Genomic DNA, 21,532 nt, shown 5'->3' on the forward strand with positions numbered 1-21,532 from the left:
GCTGGGCCGGAACCATATAGGGTTTTAAAGGTCAAAACCAACACCTTGAATTTGGCCCGGAAAACAACTGGTAACCAGTGCAACTCCTTCAGCACTGGAGTGATGTGATCTCGCCGGCGGATGCCTTTAATCAGGCGAGCCGCCGCGTTCTGTACCAGCTGCAGTTTCCGAACCGTCTTCAAGGGTAACCCCACGTAGAGCGCATTACAGTAGTCTAAACGAGAGGAGACCAGGGCATGTACTACCGATGGGAGCAGATGGTCGGGAAGGAAGGGGCGCAGCCGCCATATCAGATGGAGTTGATACAGCACTGTCCGGCTCACAGCTGACACCTGAGCCTCCATGGACAGCTGGGAGTCCAAAATGACCCCCAGGCTGCGGACCTGGTCTTTCAAGGGTAGCCGTACCCCATTCAACACCAGGTCAACATCCCCTAGCCTCCTCTTGTCTCCCACCAAAAGTACCTCGGTCTTGTCAGGGTTTAGCTTCAGCTTATTCCTCCCCATCCAGCCACTCACCATCTCCAGACATTTGGACAGGGATTCTACGGCCAACCTTGGTGAAGATTTGAATGAGAGGTAGAGCTGCGTGTCATCCGCATATTGATGACACTGCACCTCAAACCTCCTGATGATAGCCCCCAGCGGCTTCACATAGATGTTAAATAGCATCGGGGAGAGGATGGAACCCTGTGGCACCCCACAAGTAAGTGGCCACGGGTCCGAAACCTCCTCTCCCAGTGCTACCCTCTGGTACCTGCCGGAGAGGAAGGACCGGAACCACCGCAATACGGTGTCTCCAATGCCCAATCCCTCCAGGCGGTCCAGGAGGATACCGTGGTCAACGGTATCGAAAGCCGCTGAGAGGTCGAGGAGAACAAGGAAGGAGCATTCACCCCTATCCAGAGCCCTCCTCATATCATCTACCAAGGCAACCAAGGCCGTTTCTGTCCCATGCCCAAGCCTGAAGCCCGACTGAATTGGGTCTAGATTAGTTGTGGGAAAGAGACCCAAACCAGCCCCCATTTTAACGCACAGGATCTCTTTTTGGAAGCTATGAAGGAGTTACATCCTAAAGCAATGGACCAAAGCCTCAAGATCATGCTTAATCGCATTTCAAGAACTGAGGGCTTTTTCTGTGGCCACTGAGAGGGCAAGCCTCATTCAGCACAATGGGAGAAAACACCCCTTGACTGGGGTCATGGGCTGTGTTCTAGTGCTTATTTTCAATGATGTTTTAAAAGTTGGTCCCTCGGCATCCTGCTCCAAAACAGTGATGAAAAGTTCAGAAAACAGGGAGGGAAAGGGTTGGCTCACTGAGGTCAGAGCGACACACCCACAAAGGCTAGGCTACACGCCCCATGGGCAGGGCTAAGACCGCAAACCCAGCACAATTGTGGAAACAAGTAAGTAATGGAGCCGCCATAAGCAGGAAAAGTCGGACTATAAGCAGTCTCAGAAGAAGCAGTTTTTCAGCGATAAAATGCGACACTGGGGCTGAATGGCCACGATGTCATGGAACCACAGGGACCCCATGGCACAGGCAGGTTGGAGTAAATTGCTGGTGGAAACACAGCCCATGTTCACACTGAGGTAATAAACCTGTGTATAGGTTGTACCACTTCAGACCTCAGGGGGAAGCCTACATGATTGAATGCTCCTCTGTTCAAAAATATGCCTGGCATGTTAAAAAAACAACAAAAAACATTGGCATGTCAAACTGAAGGCTACACTCATACTTCTTCCTGACATCTGTGTGCAGGTAGTTTTTACATGGAGGAACATTCTATTATATAAGCTCTACCAAGGTACAGATCAGACACAGGTTTACCACCACTGTGAGAATTAAGAGTTTAATAGGGCTCTCTTTATGAATTTGAGCACATTCCGCTCAAGTGTGCCATTGCACAAGTGTGCCTCTGCTGTCACGCTCCAGGAGAGCGGAGGACAGGAAGGCCTGGCGTGCTATGGTCCATGGGGTCACGAAGAGTCGGACCCGACTGAACAACCGAACAACAACAGGGCTGTCTTTGTACAGCTGACATCAAACTACATCGTTGTGTTGATTTCATATTTTGCATATAGCTTTTATGTAGAAGTTTTGTTTAAAAGTAGTGCCCATTTTTAAAAATCAGATTGAAATGGAAACCTTGGTGAAGTTTTAGTTACCTTGAGCCATCTGCTAAGAACTCCTCCCATGGAGTTCTACAGCTGTACCCACTGTGGGGTTTGCACATGTGCTTTTGTCAGTGGATCACACTTCTTTCATCTGATCCTCATTTCAGAAAAGTTGTGTTCTTCATCTCAGTACATACAAAAATAGATTATTCTGCCAAAAATAAGCGAATGTTTTATTGTATAATGTCAAAAGGGAGATTAGTAAACAAACGTTTCTGAAAGAATAATTTATTTCTATTTTTACCCCACCGTTCCCCCAAAGGATCAAGAAATATGTTTAGCAAAGACCTAAATGTGGCATTGAATCCTTGGTGTTTGGAGTCTCACTTTTTTTTTGGGGGGGGGGAGTGTAAAAATGACAAAACCCAGTCACCGACACAGCCAGCATCTTTAGCATCAACTTTCAGCCATCTCTCAGAGACTGCTTTGTCCTTAGGAACAGGGGAGGGGCTGGGCCACTACCATTGCCTAAGGCTGAGACAACATTAAAGCACATTGCTGACTGCTGTCAAAAGCAGCCCCCTATCTCCCCCTCTCCCCATGACAATATCTAATAATACAAAATGCGTGCTATAATAGTAGCATTGCAATGTTTCTACCCCCACTAGTGGCAAGCAGTGAAGGAGAGCAAAGGAAGTTGTGGCACAGATGCATAATGCCCTGCATTTTGTATTAGATGTTACGGGAGAACAGCAGCAGAGGAGATGTGGGCTATATTATTATTATTTCATTTCTATACCGCCTTACATCCGAAGCTCTCTGGGCACTTTACAATAATTCATAAGATGATAAAATACAGAATAAAAGTACAGCATAAAAATTTAAATATACAAAATTTAAAACCATTTAGACAGCTAAAAACAGTTTCAATACAATACTAGACGTGTTTAGACAACTGGGATAAATGCCCCATCACATGCCATTAAACGCCTTGGAGTAGAGGACAGTCTTAACCTGGTGCTGAAAAGATGACAGTGTTGGTGCCAGGTGGGCCTCAGTGGGGAGTTCATTTCATAGTTGGGGGGGTGCACCACTGAGAAGGCCCTCTGCCTTGTTGCCACCCTCTGAGCCTCCCTTGGAGGAGGCACTCAGAGGAAAGCCCCAGATGTTGATCGTAGTGTCTGGGCAGGTTCAGGTCAGGAGAGGCGTTCCATCAGGTATTGCGGACCCAAGTGACTTTATAGGTTAAAATCAGCACCTTAAACTGGGCTCAGAGACAGGCAGCCAATGCAGGTGGGCCAGGATTGGTCTTATGTGCTCCCGGTTCAGGCTTAACATGAAACTGGCTAACAAACCCGGGAAATCTTCAGTTGTGGTGCACTGAGAAAGGAAGAGGGAAGGGATCGCAAGGGGACAGAGTGTTTGGGCACATGACTCATGCATACTTACCTTGGCCTAATAAGCGGACATTTCCTTATTTATTTCCTTATTTATTTAATAGATTTATGTACCACTTACCATTAAAAAATTCTCTGTATATTCTAACTGTGTGAATATGTCAGTTTGCCTCAAGTTCAAACATTAAAATAAATACTGTTGGGCTTACATTTCAGTATGCTTATTTATTTTTCAGTACCCATTGTAAAACAGACCTGGGAAGGAGAGGCCACTCTTATTGAATATTATAGTGATTATGCAGAAAGTTCGATACCCACGGTAGATTTAGGAGTGCCAAATACTGACAGAGGTGAGTTTTAATATTTTGTGATATTACTTTGAGTAACGGAATATCCAGAAGATGAAGAGCTGCCTAATGCTGGGTCGGCTCCAGGTTGTCCTCGGTGTTCCCTCTTAAGATCCGACAGCTAGGATCTATAGACCACCACTCCCTGCCAGCGGCAGCTGCTACTACTGTTCCTCCTCCTCCTGCTGACTGGGATTTAGCCCAGAAGGAGAGGGCAGACTGGGCAGCAAAGAAAAGGAGCAACAAATCTCCCCTCTCACCATCACAGCAGGTTCTCTCCATCACTGAGGGAACTGGGATAATGTGTTTCCTGTGACATAACCTGCAGAGCTGGCAGTGAGAGGAGGAGGCACAAGAGAGGGCCATTTTGTGTGGCTGGTTTAGGTGGGATTCATTTGGAGGTGGCAGCAGCTACTGCTCCTCCTGTTTGGTAGCTTCAGAGGAGGAGACTCACGGTCTCAACCAGTTTCCTTCTGCTTTGGCTGCTGCTCCATGCATTTATCATGATCCACCACAGTGGGGACACAGCCACTGCCTAATCTGTCCTTTCACCTTAACTGCAACACGACCACCGCGCGCACACCCCTTTCACCTGTCTCCAACCTCCCACAGCAGCAGAGGCAAAGAACCAGGACAAGCAGGAAAGAGACAAGCTACCAGGCAGGAAGAGGGAAGAGCCTCAAGATGTGAGAAAAGGAACCCCCAGTTAGCCCTCCTTTCCCATCAACAGCTCCCTTGTGTACTCAAACAGCCAGTAATCTTCAGCTCCCTCCACGTTCAGCCTCCAATACTCACTGGGTCACACCCTGGCCAGTTTCTTTGAGCCAGAGGCAAGGCAGGGAGATGTGAGGGACCAAGGGTAAGCAGGACTCACCTTCCTAGGCAGGCAGCAGCATTCCATTTCAGGGGCTTCAGATAGCACTTGCCACTGTCTGGAACTCAGCAGATGTCCCAGCATATTGTTCACTGACACAACACCTGGAGATGCCCACCAAGGGATGGGAATTTGTGCAGAAACCTAGCCATAAGAATTGACTGTGGACTTAAAGCTGTTTTTCCTGCTGACTTTTTCTTGGTTCTCTTTCCCTCCAAATCTCCTTCCTTATATTTCCTGCTTCCTCTGTCAGCCCTTCCTTTGTCTACCCTTTAACTCTGTTTGCCTTATTTGCTGCTTTCTCTCAGGCTTCTGCTATCTTCACACCCTTTCCATGCCCCATTGGTTCTTGCTTTCTCAGCCCCCTTTACCTCTTGTCTGCTGCCTTCTATACTGCGTTATCTCAGGTCCCTGTCTCCTTCCACTTTTCTTTTCAGTCTTGCTCAGTCAGAAGGCAGGTTTTGTCATCATGCAGATAGGTGTAGGTATAAAGAGAAAACTGGTGTACCGACAGCTGATTCCACAAAGGAGCACAAGTTTGCATTCTTAGCCTGTGATTTTCCTCTGCACCTCCATCAGTCTCATAGCTGTATGATAAATCAGATTTCCACACTATATAAGATAGATCTTTATATCCATAACAAAGAACTTCAGCTGATGCCAACTGAGGTTGTTGGCACATCTAGTACTTGATATATGTGCCAGAATAATAGCTGCATGTATCTATCACATATTCAAGCTGAGAAATGTTGTGGTTTGGGCAAAGAAGTAATTTCATGCATAATGTTCAGTAGCTTTAAATGAATAATGTTTGATTTCCTTGGATGCACAGAAACTTTTTTATCAAAATTCCCTGATCCTGTGTTCATACATTTTATGTATGTTTTATTACATTAACAATATATAAAATGAATTCTGTTTTCCAGTTGTAGTGGGGGTGCGGGGTCGGGGGGGGGTTATAGAGAAAAATACTTCCTAGCTTCTAAACACAACTGAATTACAAATATTGGTGGTAAATTTCTTTGGGTTACTAACAGCATAATCCTGTTATGTCTACTCAGAACCAAGTCCCATTCAATGGGGCTTACTCCCAGGTAAGTGGGTATAAGATTACAGCCATTAATGTATTTAAAACAAAAACTAAGGAGATTTAGAATTATTTATTTATTTATTTCAGTTGAAGTTATTTTTTTAAATTGCCTTTTGGGATACAAATCCTTCCAAGGAGGTTTACAAGCAACATCAATATCCATTAATAAAATAACAATAAACAAACAGTAAAAGTACTCAGTGGACATGGTGAGGGTCAGCAGGCAGGGCCCAATCTATGCTGTGAGAGTTGAATAAGCCAGGATGCCTCCAGGTCCTGGCATATCCTTCATGACTTCTGTAATAATTTGGATTTCCTGGATTAATAATGGATCTGATTTATATCTAATCTAATCTGAACACATGTAATTGCTGAACTGGCATTATATGGAAAAGAATTAAGAAATCTTTTACCATAATTGCACTATAAATTTAATTACTGGATTCCTTTACTTACTTTTGCTTCATATTTAGGTCATTGTGGGAAGACTTTTGCCATTTTGGAAAGATTTTTAAATCATAGCCCTGCTATAGCACCTTGGTTAGTCATTGTGGATGATGATACTTTAATAAGGTATGAATTTCAGAATTGGATGGAAGCTAAATCATACATTGTATTACAAGTCAACGTTTGAAAGCTGCTACCGTGGAACTAACATGGATCCCAAGTGAAACATGAAAATTCATGATCCAATATTTTCTGTCAGACAGGAAATCCAAGTAACTTAGAGAAAATTAAAAACATCTTTCAAATGTTAAATTAAATATACAAATGGATACTTGAAGCACTCATTGTGGCAGAAAATTAGATCAGTGTCTTGAAAGATAGCATATTGGCAATGTAGTCCCAGCATCAAGATTTGTTACTGAAAATGAACTAGGAGTTCTGACTGGGGGAAACAGCAGCAGGTATATGGGGAAAGACAGTATCGTTAATTCCTGATGTGTTTTGAGTAAAATTATTTTTCAAGGGAAATTGTCTTTAAAACCCTTTCAGTGTTCATGGGCAAAAAAAATATGTCTCTGAAGAACCACTTCAAAAAAGAGTGACTATATTTTGAATAGAATATACTGGGTTGGCTCCGAAGTTGTGCAAGCAGAATGATGCTCAAACAAAAGATTATTTTCCCCACTTCCTCCTCCCCCTGTGCCCCCAAGCCTTTCCAGATGTTCCGGGAATCTTCCTGAACAGTGTGGACTGTGGTGCACTTGTGCAAGCTTGGATTCAATCCACTGTCTTTTCCTATATAGCTGCTATTCTTTTTTTCATTACTGCATGCTTTTTGCACTTTTTTGATCCTGTGTCATCAAGTTCTGTTACACTGAGATAAAGAAAGTGTTATCAGGTATTAGGAGCATGGCCTTGTCAAAGATCTAGGTAAGGATCATAATATTACAAATTAAGATCATGTTACAGAAGAGGAACTTAAAGCATGCAGAATATGCTTTACAGCTGCATTTTCCATTTAATGGGAAGAATCCAACCCTGCCCTTGCATGTGCAGCCAGCCCTGACACTTCCAATCCACAGGTGGACCCTACCACTTGTGGAACAGCAATTTAGCAATTCTGGAGGCAAGCCAAAACAAGCGGAAACACTCGTTTCTGGAAGGGCGTAGGTTGGCAGAGCCTGCATAAGGAAGCTCCGCCGACCTGCCCCCTTCCAGAAATGAGCATTTCTGCTCACTTCACATCTTGCCTCTAGAAGTGCTATATTGTCATTCTGCAAGTGGTAGGGCCACTTCCGGACCAGAACTGGCAGGGCTGGCCATGCGCAGACCAGAATTGGTGGCCAGCTCTGCTTAGCAGATGGGCAGCACTGGATTCTGCCCAATACAAGGAAAATTAGATCATATATTGACTATAAACTATTGATTCCTTTTGTTCTTATATAAAATAATAACCAAATACAGTAGTGAACGGGGGGGGGGGGACCTGATGTGTTTAAAACATGTTTATATAAATATATATCTGCTAAATTGAAGATTCAGTGTTGGAAGCAATAATTTTATCTTTCACAAAGGATACCATGGCCTAGAATTGGACAAATTGTAGCACAAAAAGATATATCTAATAAGCTGATTTCTGTGAGACTCTACAATGGCCATTAATTTAATTCACTTCCAATATGAGGAGCTATTGTTATATAATCTACATAATGTATTATAGAAATGTCAACATATTATCCTATTCCTTCTCTGTACTACATCTCAAAAATTCATGCTCGCTTCCTTGTCCTTATTGCGAAAAGATCACATCATCTCTGCCTCTTTGGTTGTTTTTTTGTTTTTTGAATAACTTCATCTCTTTGCACTTAGAGCTTATTATGAAATAATACTGCTTGCCCTGGGAGGTGGCATAAGAAGTAGAGCATAAGAAGTAGAGAAGTTACACCATTGCCAGCAACAACAGCCAGACAATCTGGAAATTTGCCACTTTCAGGTTTTAGATTTCCTGCCCTAGTGATAAGCTGCTCAGAATCATTTTCTGGCATCAACTATCTGCAGTAATCCATGTGAATCCTGGAGGCAACAGTGTTGTTTTATCCACTGATGTGTCTTCTTGCATTAGCTGATGCCAAAGAGATGAATGATCAGAGGCATTGCATTAGAACATAATTTCTTCAGTGCTTGTGATATATACAGCTGTCTACCCACCTGTAACACTCCATGCCCCATATTGGCAGCAGAGTCACTTGGACTCTGGTCGCCCAACAGGCCCTTCTATAGAAATCACCGGCAGTTGATCAAAGGGGTCAGATCAATGCTGACTGAAATGCTGGAGTCCACTTCCAATCTAGGCCCTTCTACCTGCCCAGAAACAGATGCATTTGTTTTCATTGGATTTTGAAACACTTTAACTCTTAATATATCATGAGTAGCCAATCTTGGATTTGTGTGCCCTTTTTCAGTCTGTAGTATACATCTTATTTGAGCCTCTGCTATAGTTATTTTAAATCTGCAAGCTTCCTGAAGCATGTTCATCCTCCTAACTTTAACTTTCTTTCATAGAATCTTAAGAGTTGGAAGGGACCTTGGAAGTCATCTTGGGCAACCCACTGCTCACTACAGGATCTGCAATGCAGGATGCAACTACAGTACCCCTGACAGATGGCCATCCAGCCTCTGCTTAAATACCTCCAGTGAAAGAAAGCCATCACCTCCCAAGGCAGTCTCTTACCCTGTCAAACAGTCATTAGGAAGTTTCTCCTAATATTTTGCTGTTCCCTTGCAGTATCCACCCATTGGTTCTAGTCTTGCTCTCTGGAGCAACAGAACGGGTCTGCTCCATCTTCTCTGTGTCAGCCCTTAGATATTTGAAGGCTGCTATCATTTCTCCCCTTAATCTTCTCTTCTCCAAGCGCTTTCAACTGTTTCTCATAGGCCATAATTTGCAGACTCATTACCATCCTTGTTGCCGTCCTCTGAACACACTTGTCAATGTCCTTCCTAAGACATGGTATCCGGTGCAGGACACAGTACTTCAGATATGCCCTGATCAAGACAAAATAAGGTAGAACTATTCCTTCTGATGATCTGGATACTATTCTTCTGTTTATGCAGCCTAAGGTTGCATTTGTTTTTTTTAGCAGCCACATCACACTGCTGGCTTAGGTTCAGCTTGTGATTGGCTAAGACACTATATGGTGCTGCCAAGCTAGGTTTCCCTCATTTGTATTTGTGCTTTTGATCTGGGTACCTGAATGCAGGACTTTGCATTTATCTCTAAATGTCTTCTTGCTGGTTTTGGCCCAATGTTCCAGCCTGTCAAGATAGTTTTGAATCTTGATTCTGTTTTCTGCAGCATTAGCTATTCTTCCCATCTTCATGTCATCTGGAAATTTGATAAGTATCTCTTCTACACTCTCATCCAAGTAATTTGTAAAGATCTTTAGTAGTACAGGACCAAAGACAGAACCCTGTTACAACCCACTTGAGATATCCCTCTAGGTTGATGCAGAACAATTAATGGAGATGTTTGAAGATGTTTGGTCTGGCATGACTTATTCTTAATAAATCCATGTTGGCTCCTAGTAATCAGTGCATTCTTTTGTAGATGTTCACAGGCCCCACTTAATAAACTATTCTAGAATTTTGCCTGTTATCAATATTAGGGTAACTGGTCTGTAGTTTCCTTTTGAAGATAAGGACAATATTTGCCCATTTCCAGTCTTCAGACATGTTCACCTGTTTTCTGTAATTCATCTGGCCCTGGAGATGAACTCATTTAAAGAACCTAGGTGTTCTCTAACAATCGTTTTGCCTATCTTTACCTGCAAGTCACTCCTTACATAATTTGTTCCATTTTTCTCAGGTCTAACCTCAATAGGAAGTGATCTGACCATGACAACTGGATAGATGTTAATTACTGCACTTTCAGATCACCATCCTCTTGCCCACTCGAGAAAACCAAATCAAGCATGAGTCCTCCTACATCTGTTGGGCCAATGACATGTTGAGAAAGTCCTATGCCATTAAATCCTGAGCTGCCCCAAATCTAGCAGACTTGGCAGGGAAGTTGAAACTCCTTGAACCGTCATTCTAGAGGTCCTCAAAACCAAATCCGAATCCACCTCCATCAGCTCAGGCAGGGAGACTGAAGGTCAATGGGATGGGTGGTACACCAGCAGAATCCCTAGTCTGTCCCAGGTACCCAACACAAGGTGCAAGGTTGGCACTCAAATGGACAGGAAGCCTGGAAAAGGGGATAGAATTTCTATAGACCACAGTAACCCCCCTGCCCAACCCTCAATTCAGCGTTGGTGCTCCAACGAGCACCCAGTACAGCACTGCTGGGAGAGACTAACCCCTCCCCAACTCAGGTCTCAGTAATACACACCAGTCAGTCCTCTCATCCACAATTAAATTATTGATGAGGGAGATTTTGTCTTGGACTGTCCTGGCATTCAGCAACAGCACCACCAGACCTGAGGACAAGCTGGTAAGGCAGCCAGAAACCATATGATTGGAGAAAGAGCCAGAAGAGGGGACAGGGGTAAGGTCTCTAGGCCCTCTTCTGCTCAACTGGCCTGTTAATCCCCCAATGCTATACTTCCTCCTACCTATGACTACACTAATAAGGGTAGTATTACCCTTTCCCTCACCCCAATATTATCTAACCAATTTCCCAGGCACATGTTAAAATGCATTATAAAGTAGAGAGCCCTGGCCTTCAGTGCAACAGCAATATTCCCATTGCCCATCTTGCTGTCCCCAGGGATGCCACGGGCTCATGCCTCTGCCAGGTTGTTGTTGTTGTTGTTCAGTCGTTCAGTCGTGTCCGACTCTTCATGACCCCATGGACCATAGCACGCCAGGCCTTCCTGTCCTGCGCTCTCTCCCGGAGCGTGCTCAAGTTCATATTCATTGCATCAGTGATATCTAGCCATCTCATCCTCTGCCGTCCCCTTCTCCTTTTGCCTTCAGTCTTTCCCAGCATCAGGGTCTTTTCCAGGGAGTTTTCTCTTCGCATTAGGTGGCCAAAATATTGGAGCTTCAGCTTCATTATCTGTCCTTCCAATGAGCACTCAGGGTTGATTTCCTTTAGGATGGACTGATTTGACCTCCTTGCAGTCCAGGGGACTCGTAAGAGTCTTTTCCAGCACCACAGTTCGAAAGCATCAATTCTTCGGCGCTCAGCCTTCCTTATAGTCCAGCTCTCACAGCCATACATTACTACTGGGAAAACCATAGCTTTGATTAGACGGACCTTTGTCGGCAAGGTGATGTCTCTGCTTCTTACTATGCTGTCTAGGTTGGCCATAGCTTTCCTCCCAAGGAGCAAGCGTCTTTTAATTTCATGGCTACAGTCACCGTCTGCGGTGATCTTGGAGCCCAAGAAAGTAAAATCTGTCACTGCTTCCATTTCTTCCCCTTCTATATGCCAGGAAGTGATGGGGCCAGATGCCATGATCTTAGTTTTTTTAATGTTGAGTTTCAAACCAGCTTTTGCACTCTCCTCTTTCACCCTCAACAAGAGGCTCTTGAGATCCTCTTCGCTTTCTGCCATTAGGGTGGTATCATCTGCATATCGGAGGTTGTTGATAATTCTCCCAGCAATCTTAATTCCGATCTCTGATTCATCCAACCTGGCATTTCTCATGATGTACTCTGCATATAAGTTAAATAAGCAGGGTGACAATATGCAGCCTTGTCGTACTCCTTTCCCAATTTTGAACCAATCGGTTGTTCCATCTCTGGTTCTTACTGTTGCTTCTTGACCCTCGTACAGGTTTCTCAGGAGACAGGTAAGGTGGTCTGGTACTCCCATCACTTTCAGAATTTGCCACAGTTTGTTGTGATCCACACAATCAAAGGCTTTAGCGTAGTCAATGAAGCAGAAATAGATGTTTTTCTGGAATTCTCTTGCTTTCTTCATGATGCAGCGAATGTTGGCGATTTGATCTCTAGTTCCTCTGCCTCTTCGAAACCCAGCTTGTACTTCCGGTAGTTCTCGGTTCGCATACTGCTGAAGCCTAGCTTGTAGGATTTTGAGCATCACCTTGCTGGCATGTGAAATGAGCGCAATTGTGCGGTAGTTTGAACAATCTTTGGCGTTGCCCTTCTTTGGAATTGGAATGTAAACTGACCTTTTCCAGTCTTGTGGCCACTGTTGAGTGTTCCAGATTTGTTGGCATATTGAATGCAGCACTTTAACAGCATCATCTTTTAGGATTTTAAATAGCTCGGCTGGAACACTGTCATCTCCGCTAGCTTTGTTGTTACTAATGCTTCCTAAGGCCCACTTGACTTCACTCTCTAGGATGTCCGGCTCAAGTTCAGTGACCGCACTATCATGGCTATCAGGGACATTCAGATCTTTCCTGTATAGTTCTTCTGTGTATTCTTGCCACCTCTTCTTAATCTCATCTGCTTCTGTTAGGTCCCTGCCTTCTTTGTCCTTGATCATGCCCGTCTTTGCACAAAACGTTCCCTTGAGATCTTCAATTTTCTTGAAGAGATCTCTAGTCTTTCCCATTCCGTTGTTTTCCTCGATTTCTTTGCATTGTTCATTTAAGAAGGCCTTCTTGTCTCTCCTTGCTATTCTCTGGAACTCTGCATTCAGTTGGGTATATCTTCCCCTTTCTCCCTTGCTTTTCGCTGCCCTTCTTTCGTGAGCTACTTGTAAAGCCTCATCAGACAGCCACTTGGCTTTCTTGCATTTCTTTTTCTTTGGGATGGATTTCGTTGCTGCCTCCTGAACAATGTTACGGACCTCCGTCCATAGTTCCTCAGGCACTCTGTCTATCAGGTCTAATCCCTGAAATCTATTCCTCACCTCCACTGTATATTCATCAGGGATATGATTTAGGTCATACCTGAACGGTTTAGTGGTTTTCCCGACGTTCTTCAATTTAAGCCGAAATTTTGCAAGAAGCAGCTCATGATCTGAGCCACAGTCAGCTCCAGGTCTTGTTTTGACTGACTGTATGGAGCTTCTCCATCTTTGGCTGCAAAGGACATAATCAATCTGATTTCGATATTGACCATCTGGTGACGTCCATGTGTAGAGTCGCCTCTTGTGCTGTTGGAAAAGAGTGTTTGCTATGATCAGCATGTTCTCTTGGCAAAACTCTATTAGCTTTTGTCCTGCTTCATTTTGTACACCAAGGCTATGCCTGCCTGTTATCCCGGTGATTTCTTGACTTCCTACTTTAGCATTCCAATCCCCTATGATGAAGAGGACATCTTTTTTTGGTGTTTGTTCTAGAAGGTGTTGTAGGTCTTCATAGAACCAATCAACCTCAGCTTCTTCGGCCTCAGTGGTTGGGGCATAGACTTGAATTACTGTGATGTTGAATGGTTTGCCTTGGATTCGTACTGAGATCATTCTATCATTTTTAAGATTGTACCCCAATACTGCTTTTCCCACCCTTTTGTTGACTATGAGTGCTACTCCATTTCTTCTAAGGGATTCTTGCCCACAATAGTAGATATGATGGTCACCTGAATTAAATTCGCCCATGCCTGTCCATTTTAGTTCGCTGATTCCCAAGATGTCAATGTTCAATCTTGCCATCTCATGTTTGACCACCTTCAGCTTACCTTGATTCATTGATCTGCCAGGAGCAGCCTTTAAATACCTGGAAAGGGGAGGGGAGAAGGAGACAGACAGCCTCAGCCAGGTGTCACAGTCACAGCTGGTAAACAGGCCTTCCCCCTAGCTGGCTCCACCCCACATAAGGCTGTTGACCACATTGAGCACTTTCAGAAGCTTCCATCTAGAACCTCCCTAAATATAGAGGATTAATAAATATACTTTCCCCAAAAATACTATATGGAAAACAGCCAGTTGATGTTTGTTGATAAAATATGGAAATAGCAAAAGCTTTAAATATATGTATAAAAAAGAGCATTTTTAAGTAGAGGCATGACTATTTTTAATTTGTCTTCAGTCACATATCACACCATGGGAATAGTTAACAGCGTGTAATGAGGCTACCTGTGGAGCAAAAAGCAAGGAGCAAGGAAGAAAGACAGTGATTACTTAAATGTACAGGAAATACATTCATTATCCATCTCTAGTGTTTCAGAATTCTTGATTTATCTGAATTCAGTATATAACAGCAACTTTTCTAAACATTGCATAATGTATGAGCCCAATTATTTGGATAAAAGAGCTGATACTGCAATATATGTTTGAAGTGGCTTTAGTAAAACCAAATTAACACATATGTTTGAATAATCTACTTTAACTTACTTCATATGTCCATAGATATAGATTTCAAAACAATGGGCTACTTCTCACTATCTTGAGGCACCAACATGATAATATAACCTGTGATGTAGCACTGGTATGAGGTACCTTTCACTAATCCTATATAGGTTCTAGATGGAGGCTTTTGAAAGTGTTGGACATGCTTGACAGCCCTATGAGGGAGTGGTGGTTGATTTTGTTGCTGTGATCACGATTCCAGTAGTTGGGGAAACACCATCTGGAAGCTCCGTGATTTGCCAGCACAGCAGCTTGTAGGGTTGGATGATGGAATTTAGTTACCAATTCTGAGATAGGAAATATATCTTTTATAATGTCAAATACAGTGCTATGAACCTGGTTAATTCCTCTTGATGCTGCTATAATGTATAAATACGTCAAAATGATGACACTTGACATAAGAGATTTATTTTTATGAAGATCTGTTTGGCTTTCGAACTCTGAAAACATTCCTGTTTGCCATCCTTAGGGAATAGTCTGGGGAAAACGATAGATGTATGTTTTGAAGAAAAAACACTGTGTGGCAAACAAATTTATGTATTCCTTTTAAAGTAATATTTCATAAAATATATAGATCTTTCTTTGAAGCAAGCCAAGAAAAGAAAAACACACTTCTTAAAATAATCAGGAGATACTAATTTTCATCTTCAGTGCCAACAATTAATTTACACGTGTTTTGCTTAGGCTGACAGTTTAAGCGCTTTGGAATTGTTTAAAGGAATTAAATGTATCAGATTGTATTTGAACATATTATTTTATATTATAGCATCTCTAGGCTCCAGAAATTACTCAGCTGCTATGAGCCAAATGAGCCAGTGATGCTTGGAGAACGTTATGGCTATGGCTTGGGGTCAGGAGGCTATAGTTACATCACTGGTGGAGGAGGGTACGTTATTCAATTGATATTTTTTTAGAGGACTAAATGTACTTCAGAGCAAAAACTCAAGGTTGCTGTCAAATGATCTATTCAGCTGGTTCGTGATGGGCAGAATTTTGTCCATGGGCAGTAGATGGCTACTGTCCGCACAACTTGAAGAAGACCACCATATGGTGCAAGTTTTGGACAGTCATGCTGCCACATAATACTACCAAGAACCATGACGGGAAAAATGCCCAAATTCTGTCTTTAAGAGCTATACTTAGGGATGTACAAGCCCACCCCTGTGTGGGATCTCCAGGTGCCTGCCCAGCCCCTATGCTCGCTCGACGGTCCCCGGACCATGCTCAAGCCTCTCCCCACTCAGCGAGCAGCCCACACTGACCCTGGCAGCCTCATCAAGCTCCGCGGTCGCCATCTTTTGAAAAATAAATTGGCGATCGCAAAATGCACATATTTGCGTATGTGCAAAAACACGCATTTCTGCAAAATGTGAATTTCCACGCATGTGCAAATGCGTGCATTGGCAAAATGTGGATTTTCACATATGCAAATATGAGCATGCACAAAAGTGTGCATTTCTGCGCATATGGAAATATGCACATTTTTGCGATCACCATTTTATTTTTTTTAAAATGGCGACCATGGAACTCGCCGAGGCTGCCTGGGCGAGCGGGGACAGGCGCTCAGCAATCAAGTTTCAGGCAGGTGGCGTTCCACCAGACAGATTCAGGCACCCATGCCATCCCTAGCTATCCTGTGACTTCGCTGCCCAACAGAGAGATATCAAAAAGAGACCCAAAGTGCAATTTCAGGTCACCTTTTGATGTATAGGTTTTTGGAAGAGCTGCCCTAATACCTTTTTTTGTTATAGGGCAGCATTTAAATACAATCAATCAATCAATGTAAATATATAGCAGACAGCAGATTAAAAACTGCTGTGATACAGTTTCATGCAGGGGAGGGAAAGAGGAAGTCATATGAGGAGGTGGCTCCTTCGCTTACACCCTCAATAATGGATTGTATGCAGTGTTAGTCCTAATGGGAGTAGACCCATTGAAATAAATAGGACTTAGGTTAATCATGCCTAACTTGTCCCATTCATTTCAGTGGGTGTACTCTAAGTAGAACTAACATTGGATACAACCCATTGCTGCTGCAGTGCCGCTTCCTTCTCCTGCTGGAAAGGTGCCCTGCAGCTGCAACCTCCTACCTAAGGAACCAGCGGTGGGGTGTTTTGTTCCTAAGAAAAGGAGGCATCAGCAATGAAGTAGTCAGCCAACTAGCTGTAGCATAGTGGCTTTGATTTGTTACTATGGTAAACAGACATATATTAGCAGCTTATCTCAAAGAAAGTTCATAATGCTTTGAGCTTCTTTTTGATGTACATCTGTCTTGGCCCTCACTCTGTTAAGAAGGCTTAGTTTTCAGCCTTGGTTTTCTTCTGAAATAACTACAGTTTGGTCAAAAGAAAATGAGCAGTATCCAATGGAGCTGTTGTGCAGGTGGCCCTTCCCACCAATTCTATTGCGCAAGCAGGACCCTCCACTTGTGCAATGGAGATTTAATGCTTCCAAAGGAAGCCCCGAAATGAGCAGACATATTAGTTTCTGGATCAGGACAGGTGGATGGAGCTTCCTTATGCAAGCTCCGCTGGCCTGCTTTGTTCCAGAGATAAGTGTTTCCACTTGTTCCCAGTTGGTCCTGGAAGCACTAAATTTATGTTGCGCAAGCAGTGGGACTCACTTGAGGAATGGAATCAGTGGGAGTGCAGGGCCCTGTTGGATACTGCCCGGTGCTTTAATGCAGCAGTAGAATCTTTGTATGTAGTGCTGTGAATTCATGATTGCCCTAATCATTTAAAGCTTTTTACAGTGAAACAATAGATATCTTCTTCTCAGTTATCAACTTCTTGTTGACTTTGTCACTTAAGGATGGTCTTCAGCCGAGAAGCAATCCAAAAATTATTTGCTAGTAAATGCCGGTGTTACAGCAATGATGCCCCCGATGATATGGTACTTGGAATGTGTTTCAGTGGTTTAGGAATTCCAATAACACACAGCCCTCTTTTCCATCAGGTGAGTATTGAGAAGTGTATGCCTATGTTACTCCATTAGATCATGGCTGTTGCTATGAAAAAATATTTATTAGGATTATGCTGCAAATCAGGAATATATTATTAAAATATTGCTACTTCTAAATAGTATCCCCTCTAGTCCACTCCAAAAACTGGGATAGATGGACAAATTGTAATGGAGTGTTGGCAGTTAGTTTGCCAAGAAGGTGAACAAAATATTAAGAGGTAGAATGGCACTTAAAAAAAAACTTTCTAGAAAAAAAAATCTGTAAAACGTTTCTCAATGAACCAGGCCATTAATATCTCAGTTTTTAACATCATACCTGATTTTGCAAATATGCTATGTCACAGCCTGTTTGGTTTTGACACAATAGTATCTTGCCTTATCTCCATATAAGAATTCTTTTTCTCCCTTTCTAATTTATAACACCTATCAATTTCATTCTCTCCTCTTTCAAAGCTGCTCTCTTTGCTTCTCAGAATGCTACTATCAAAGTACTATATAGCTGTAAAAATGTTTAGCTCATGCAGTTAAAAAAAATCAAGACATATCAATTTTTCATTATGGTTTTGGTATTTTTATACAAGTTTTGCTTTGTTCAATTTGTACATATAACTCTATTGGTTTGGCAAGCCACTCTATTTCCTAAAGAGTATTGTCTGCTTTTATCTGTATTTTAAGATAATGTGAAAATATCCATTTGAGCACACTTATCTAAAACCTATTTTTAAATGACATATGAAAACAAGAAAAAGATGCCAAGCAAAATTTTATCATAATTGTATGAGAAATGTGCTGTTAGAAATTGTGCTGAAGCTACGATAAAACATTAACACATTTCAATAGTTTTTAAAAAATAAGTGAGGAAACTGCAGTGTTACTGGATTAATGTCAGAGGCAGTTTCACCTCTGAAGTTTTTCAGCTTCAAATCGAGCAGAGAAGGGTAGACTTCAAGCTTCCTGGATCTACTTTATTTTTTACTCAAACCCCAAGTCCTGCCTCTGACACCACATTGGGGGCCATGGCCCCACCCTCTGATGTTGCCCCCTTTTCCTCCACTCCTCCGTGCTGGAAGGTTGGAGATAGCAGTAGGGATGAGGGGCAGGATTCGCCTGCACTGGGAAGAGCAGCCTCTCTTCCCAGCACAGGTGAGTCCCGACACCCCTCTTCCCAGCTGTTATCTCCAATCTCAGATTGGAGATAACAGCAGGGGATGCGGGGCAGCTTCTCAGGACAGGGGCTCCCGCTGCCCTGCATCCCCAGCTGTTATCTCCAGTCTGAGATAATAGTGGAGGTTCTAGTGCTGGTGCAGGGAATCTCCCCTTATCTCATATCAGTGATAACAATGAGGGATACCCTCTGAGGGAATTCTTCCAGGGAGGGGGCTTGGAGCCTAGTCCTGTGCCCTGAAGTAATCCCAAGAGACCCTGGGAACTGGATTGGGGTGCCCCTTTCTGCACCCCGATCTAGAGCCAGGTGCCAGACAGTGGTTATGGGGCACAGATGTACATTAAGGAACAGGGTGTGTCTGAATTTGTTTTTAAGTAGCAAAAGCCTTCACACAAATATCCATTCCTGCTTTCCCCCCTAAGTTTTCTAATTTAGAAAGAAAAAAAAGTCTTTGGGTTGCTGCTATTGTTGAACAATGGGAAATCAGATACACTTACAGATCTACTGCAGATCACTCAGAGCTTTATTGATCTCCCTTCTGCCCAGCCTGATCTCCCTTCTGCCCAGCCTTGAAAGAGTATATACTTATGTATTTGTTGAAAATATTTATATCTTGCCTTTTCTCAAAAAAGCTCAAGCAGCTAACAACAAAAGTACCATCTTCTGGAGGATAGCCTTTTGTTAGAAGGGCCAATAAAACTTCCATTTGAGCTTCTGTACCATTTGAGCTTTATATTTTCTTCTGGAAGATATTGGTTCCAGGGAATCCTCATACTTACTCAGAGCTTAGATAAGGTCAGCATATAGTTAATCTGATGGAATATTCTCACTGACTCAGATATTGGGTCAATAGTTTAGGTTAAAAAACTGGAACATTGTTGGTATTTAATCCTGGGGCATTCATTGCCATCAGCCTATTGTTTGCTTAATACATAGTGAGGTAGGCAAACCCTGACATTATACTAGCATAATTACTCCAGCTGGAGAAAATCTGTGCCTCTTGAGTCCAGAAGCCATCCAGTTTTTTTCAACCCATCACTCAGTTCAAATATAGCCTCCATGAAGCATAAATATCCACAGTAATTTTAAGGTCTAGAACAGGTACGGGTCAAAAAATTTAGGCCAACGCAGGCATACGAAGCTGCGTTATTATCCCAGGTCACAGTCTGCATCAAGCACAGTATTATCTACTCTGACTGGCAGCTGGTTTCCAGGGGCCCAGACAGAAGTATTTCACATCATCTGCTACCTGATCCTTAAAAAAAAATCTATCTGAAGATCCCACAAATTGAAACTGAAACCTTCAGCATGCAAAGCAGGTATTCTACCGCTAGGCTATGGTTCCTCCCTTCATAGCCCTCTAAGTCAGTCTTCCTCAACCTGGTGCCCTCCAGATGAGTTAGACTATAACTCTGTGAAGGTTTGAGGCCTACAGAGGCAAAAGGGGGGAAAAAGTCAGGCTTAGAGGCCTGGAGTTTTTTGTTGGGAGGGGGTATTCCTAAGAAGAATATTTTCATTTCCCTGGTTAAGTTTCAGTTTCATTTCCTCAGTTACGTTTCTTCAGGTTTGAAACAGTACTTTCAGTTTTGAGGGAGGCAGGTATATAAAGAGAGTGAGAGTAAGAGCAGAGTCAGGGAGATCAGAGCTTGAAGAAGGAGCAGGAAGAAGCAACCTGGAAAAGTCTAAGTACAGCTAGGGTAAAGGAACTTGCGTTTTGCAACTTCTTTTTCTCTTAGTGCCTTTGGTATCACTCAGCTCTATTGTGTAAATACCTTTAGCTGTTATTTGCTTGCTTTAATTTACCAGTAAACTGTTGTGGTTAAATCCTGTGTGTAGAATGTCAGTCACCCCATGTCTACACCCTACACCCCACGTTATTGGAAAGAGGAAGGTAAAAGAAGGAATTAAGGAGAGAAGAGATCCTTATCATAAGGCAAACTCTGACAAACTCATTGTCAGGGATTCCAAGCCCTCCTGCTGAGTAGTGAGGCAACAGAGACTCACTGTGCAATCCACAAACTCTTTTATTCAGTTAATAATACATTTTCCCACCTGAAGCGACTACAAAGGCTGGGAGCTGTCTCCTGGGCCTAATTAGCTAAGTAGTGCTTTTGTGAAGAGAGCTACTGAAAGCAGCGCAATTGCCTTTCAGCTAATGGATAGGTTTCCCGCTGCAGTTCGGCAGGCTTTTTCTAGGCTCCTCCCGACCCAACTTCTGACAGGCAGCCAATCTGGTGGGATACCTCCCACCTCCTCTCAGCTCCGCCCACTTAACTCAGCGGTGAGCTCTGACATCTGTCAATTCCGCTGCTCCCTCCGCCTCCGACAGAGGCCAGGTTCCCACAGGGAGGCCGGGGGACAGTCTGTGAACCTGGCCCTCCTGCTCGATAAGCCCCTAGGAAGGTTCTTCTCTGCCTCCTGGAGAGTCTTGGGGACTTTCCTCCCCTGCTCCCTGTCTTGGCTGGGCTTCTTCTAGCTCCATCCCAGAATCAGAGTCAGGAACCAAACTAGGGATCTTGGGCCCAGTCCTGACACCTGTGCTGGCTGGGGATGGTAAGATTTGCAGTCCAACACATCTGGAGGGCACCAGGTTAGTGAAGGCTGCTCTAAGTCAAAAACAGAAATTTAAACTATTAAACTATATTATCAGTAAGTACACAGAATTTATTGCCAAGCAAAGAAATATAATTGGTAGCTACAATTACATTTAGGCTTAATCAGTGATGCTAAATAAGACAAAGCACTTAATATTATAAGGTCAGATTCAGGCCAGAAATCTGGTGGTAAAGAGAACCGGTATTCTGACTTTAGTCTCAAGAATTGGATGGCACTTGCTCTGTCAACAATCTAGCAAATAACAGACATTCT

The 21,532-nt window shown here is 43.1% G+C and overlaps 1 protein-coding gene across 7 annotated transcripts in view; it reads left to right on the plus strand.

The window, feature by feature from the left end:
* The window catches only part of B3GLCT (beta 3-glucosyltransferase), a 157,405-nt gene that overhangs the window by 129,476 nt on the left and 6,397 nt on the right, over positions 1-21,532 (plus strand). For all 7 annotated transcript variants that reach the window (XR_014789020.1, XM_084842973.1, XM_084842974.1 and 4 more), the window contains 4 exons: positions 3,751-3,864; positions 6,299-6,398; positions 15,305-15,424; positions 17,349-17,493. Coding sequence is in view for 6 of the 7 variants with exons in the window: in XM_084842973.1 (XP_084699099.1) it covers positions 3,751-3,864; positions 6,299-6,398; positions 15,305-15,424; positions 17,349-17,493 (479 nt within the window). In the remaining variant the exon portion in view is untranslated. The remainder of the gene's footprint in view (positions 1-3,750; positions 3,865-6,298; positions 6,399-15,304; positions 15,425-17,348; positions 17,494-21,532) is intronic.

The sequence above is a fragment of the Heloderma suspectum genome, chromosome 3 (assembly GCF_057233095.1).
Source record: "Heloderma suspectum isolate Gila_16-S chromosome 3, 16-S_ref, whole genome shotgun sequence".
In the NCBI taxonomy this organism is placed as follows: Eukaryota; Metazoa; Chordata; class Lepidosauria; order Squamata; family Helodermatidae; genus Heloderma; species Heloderma suspectum.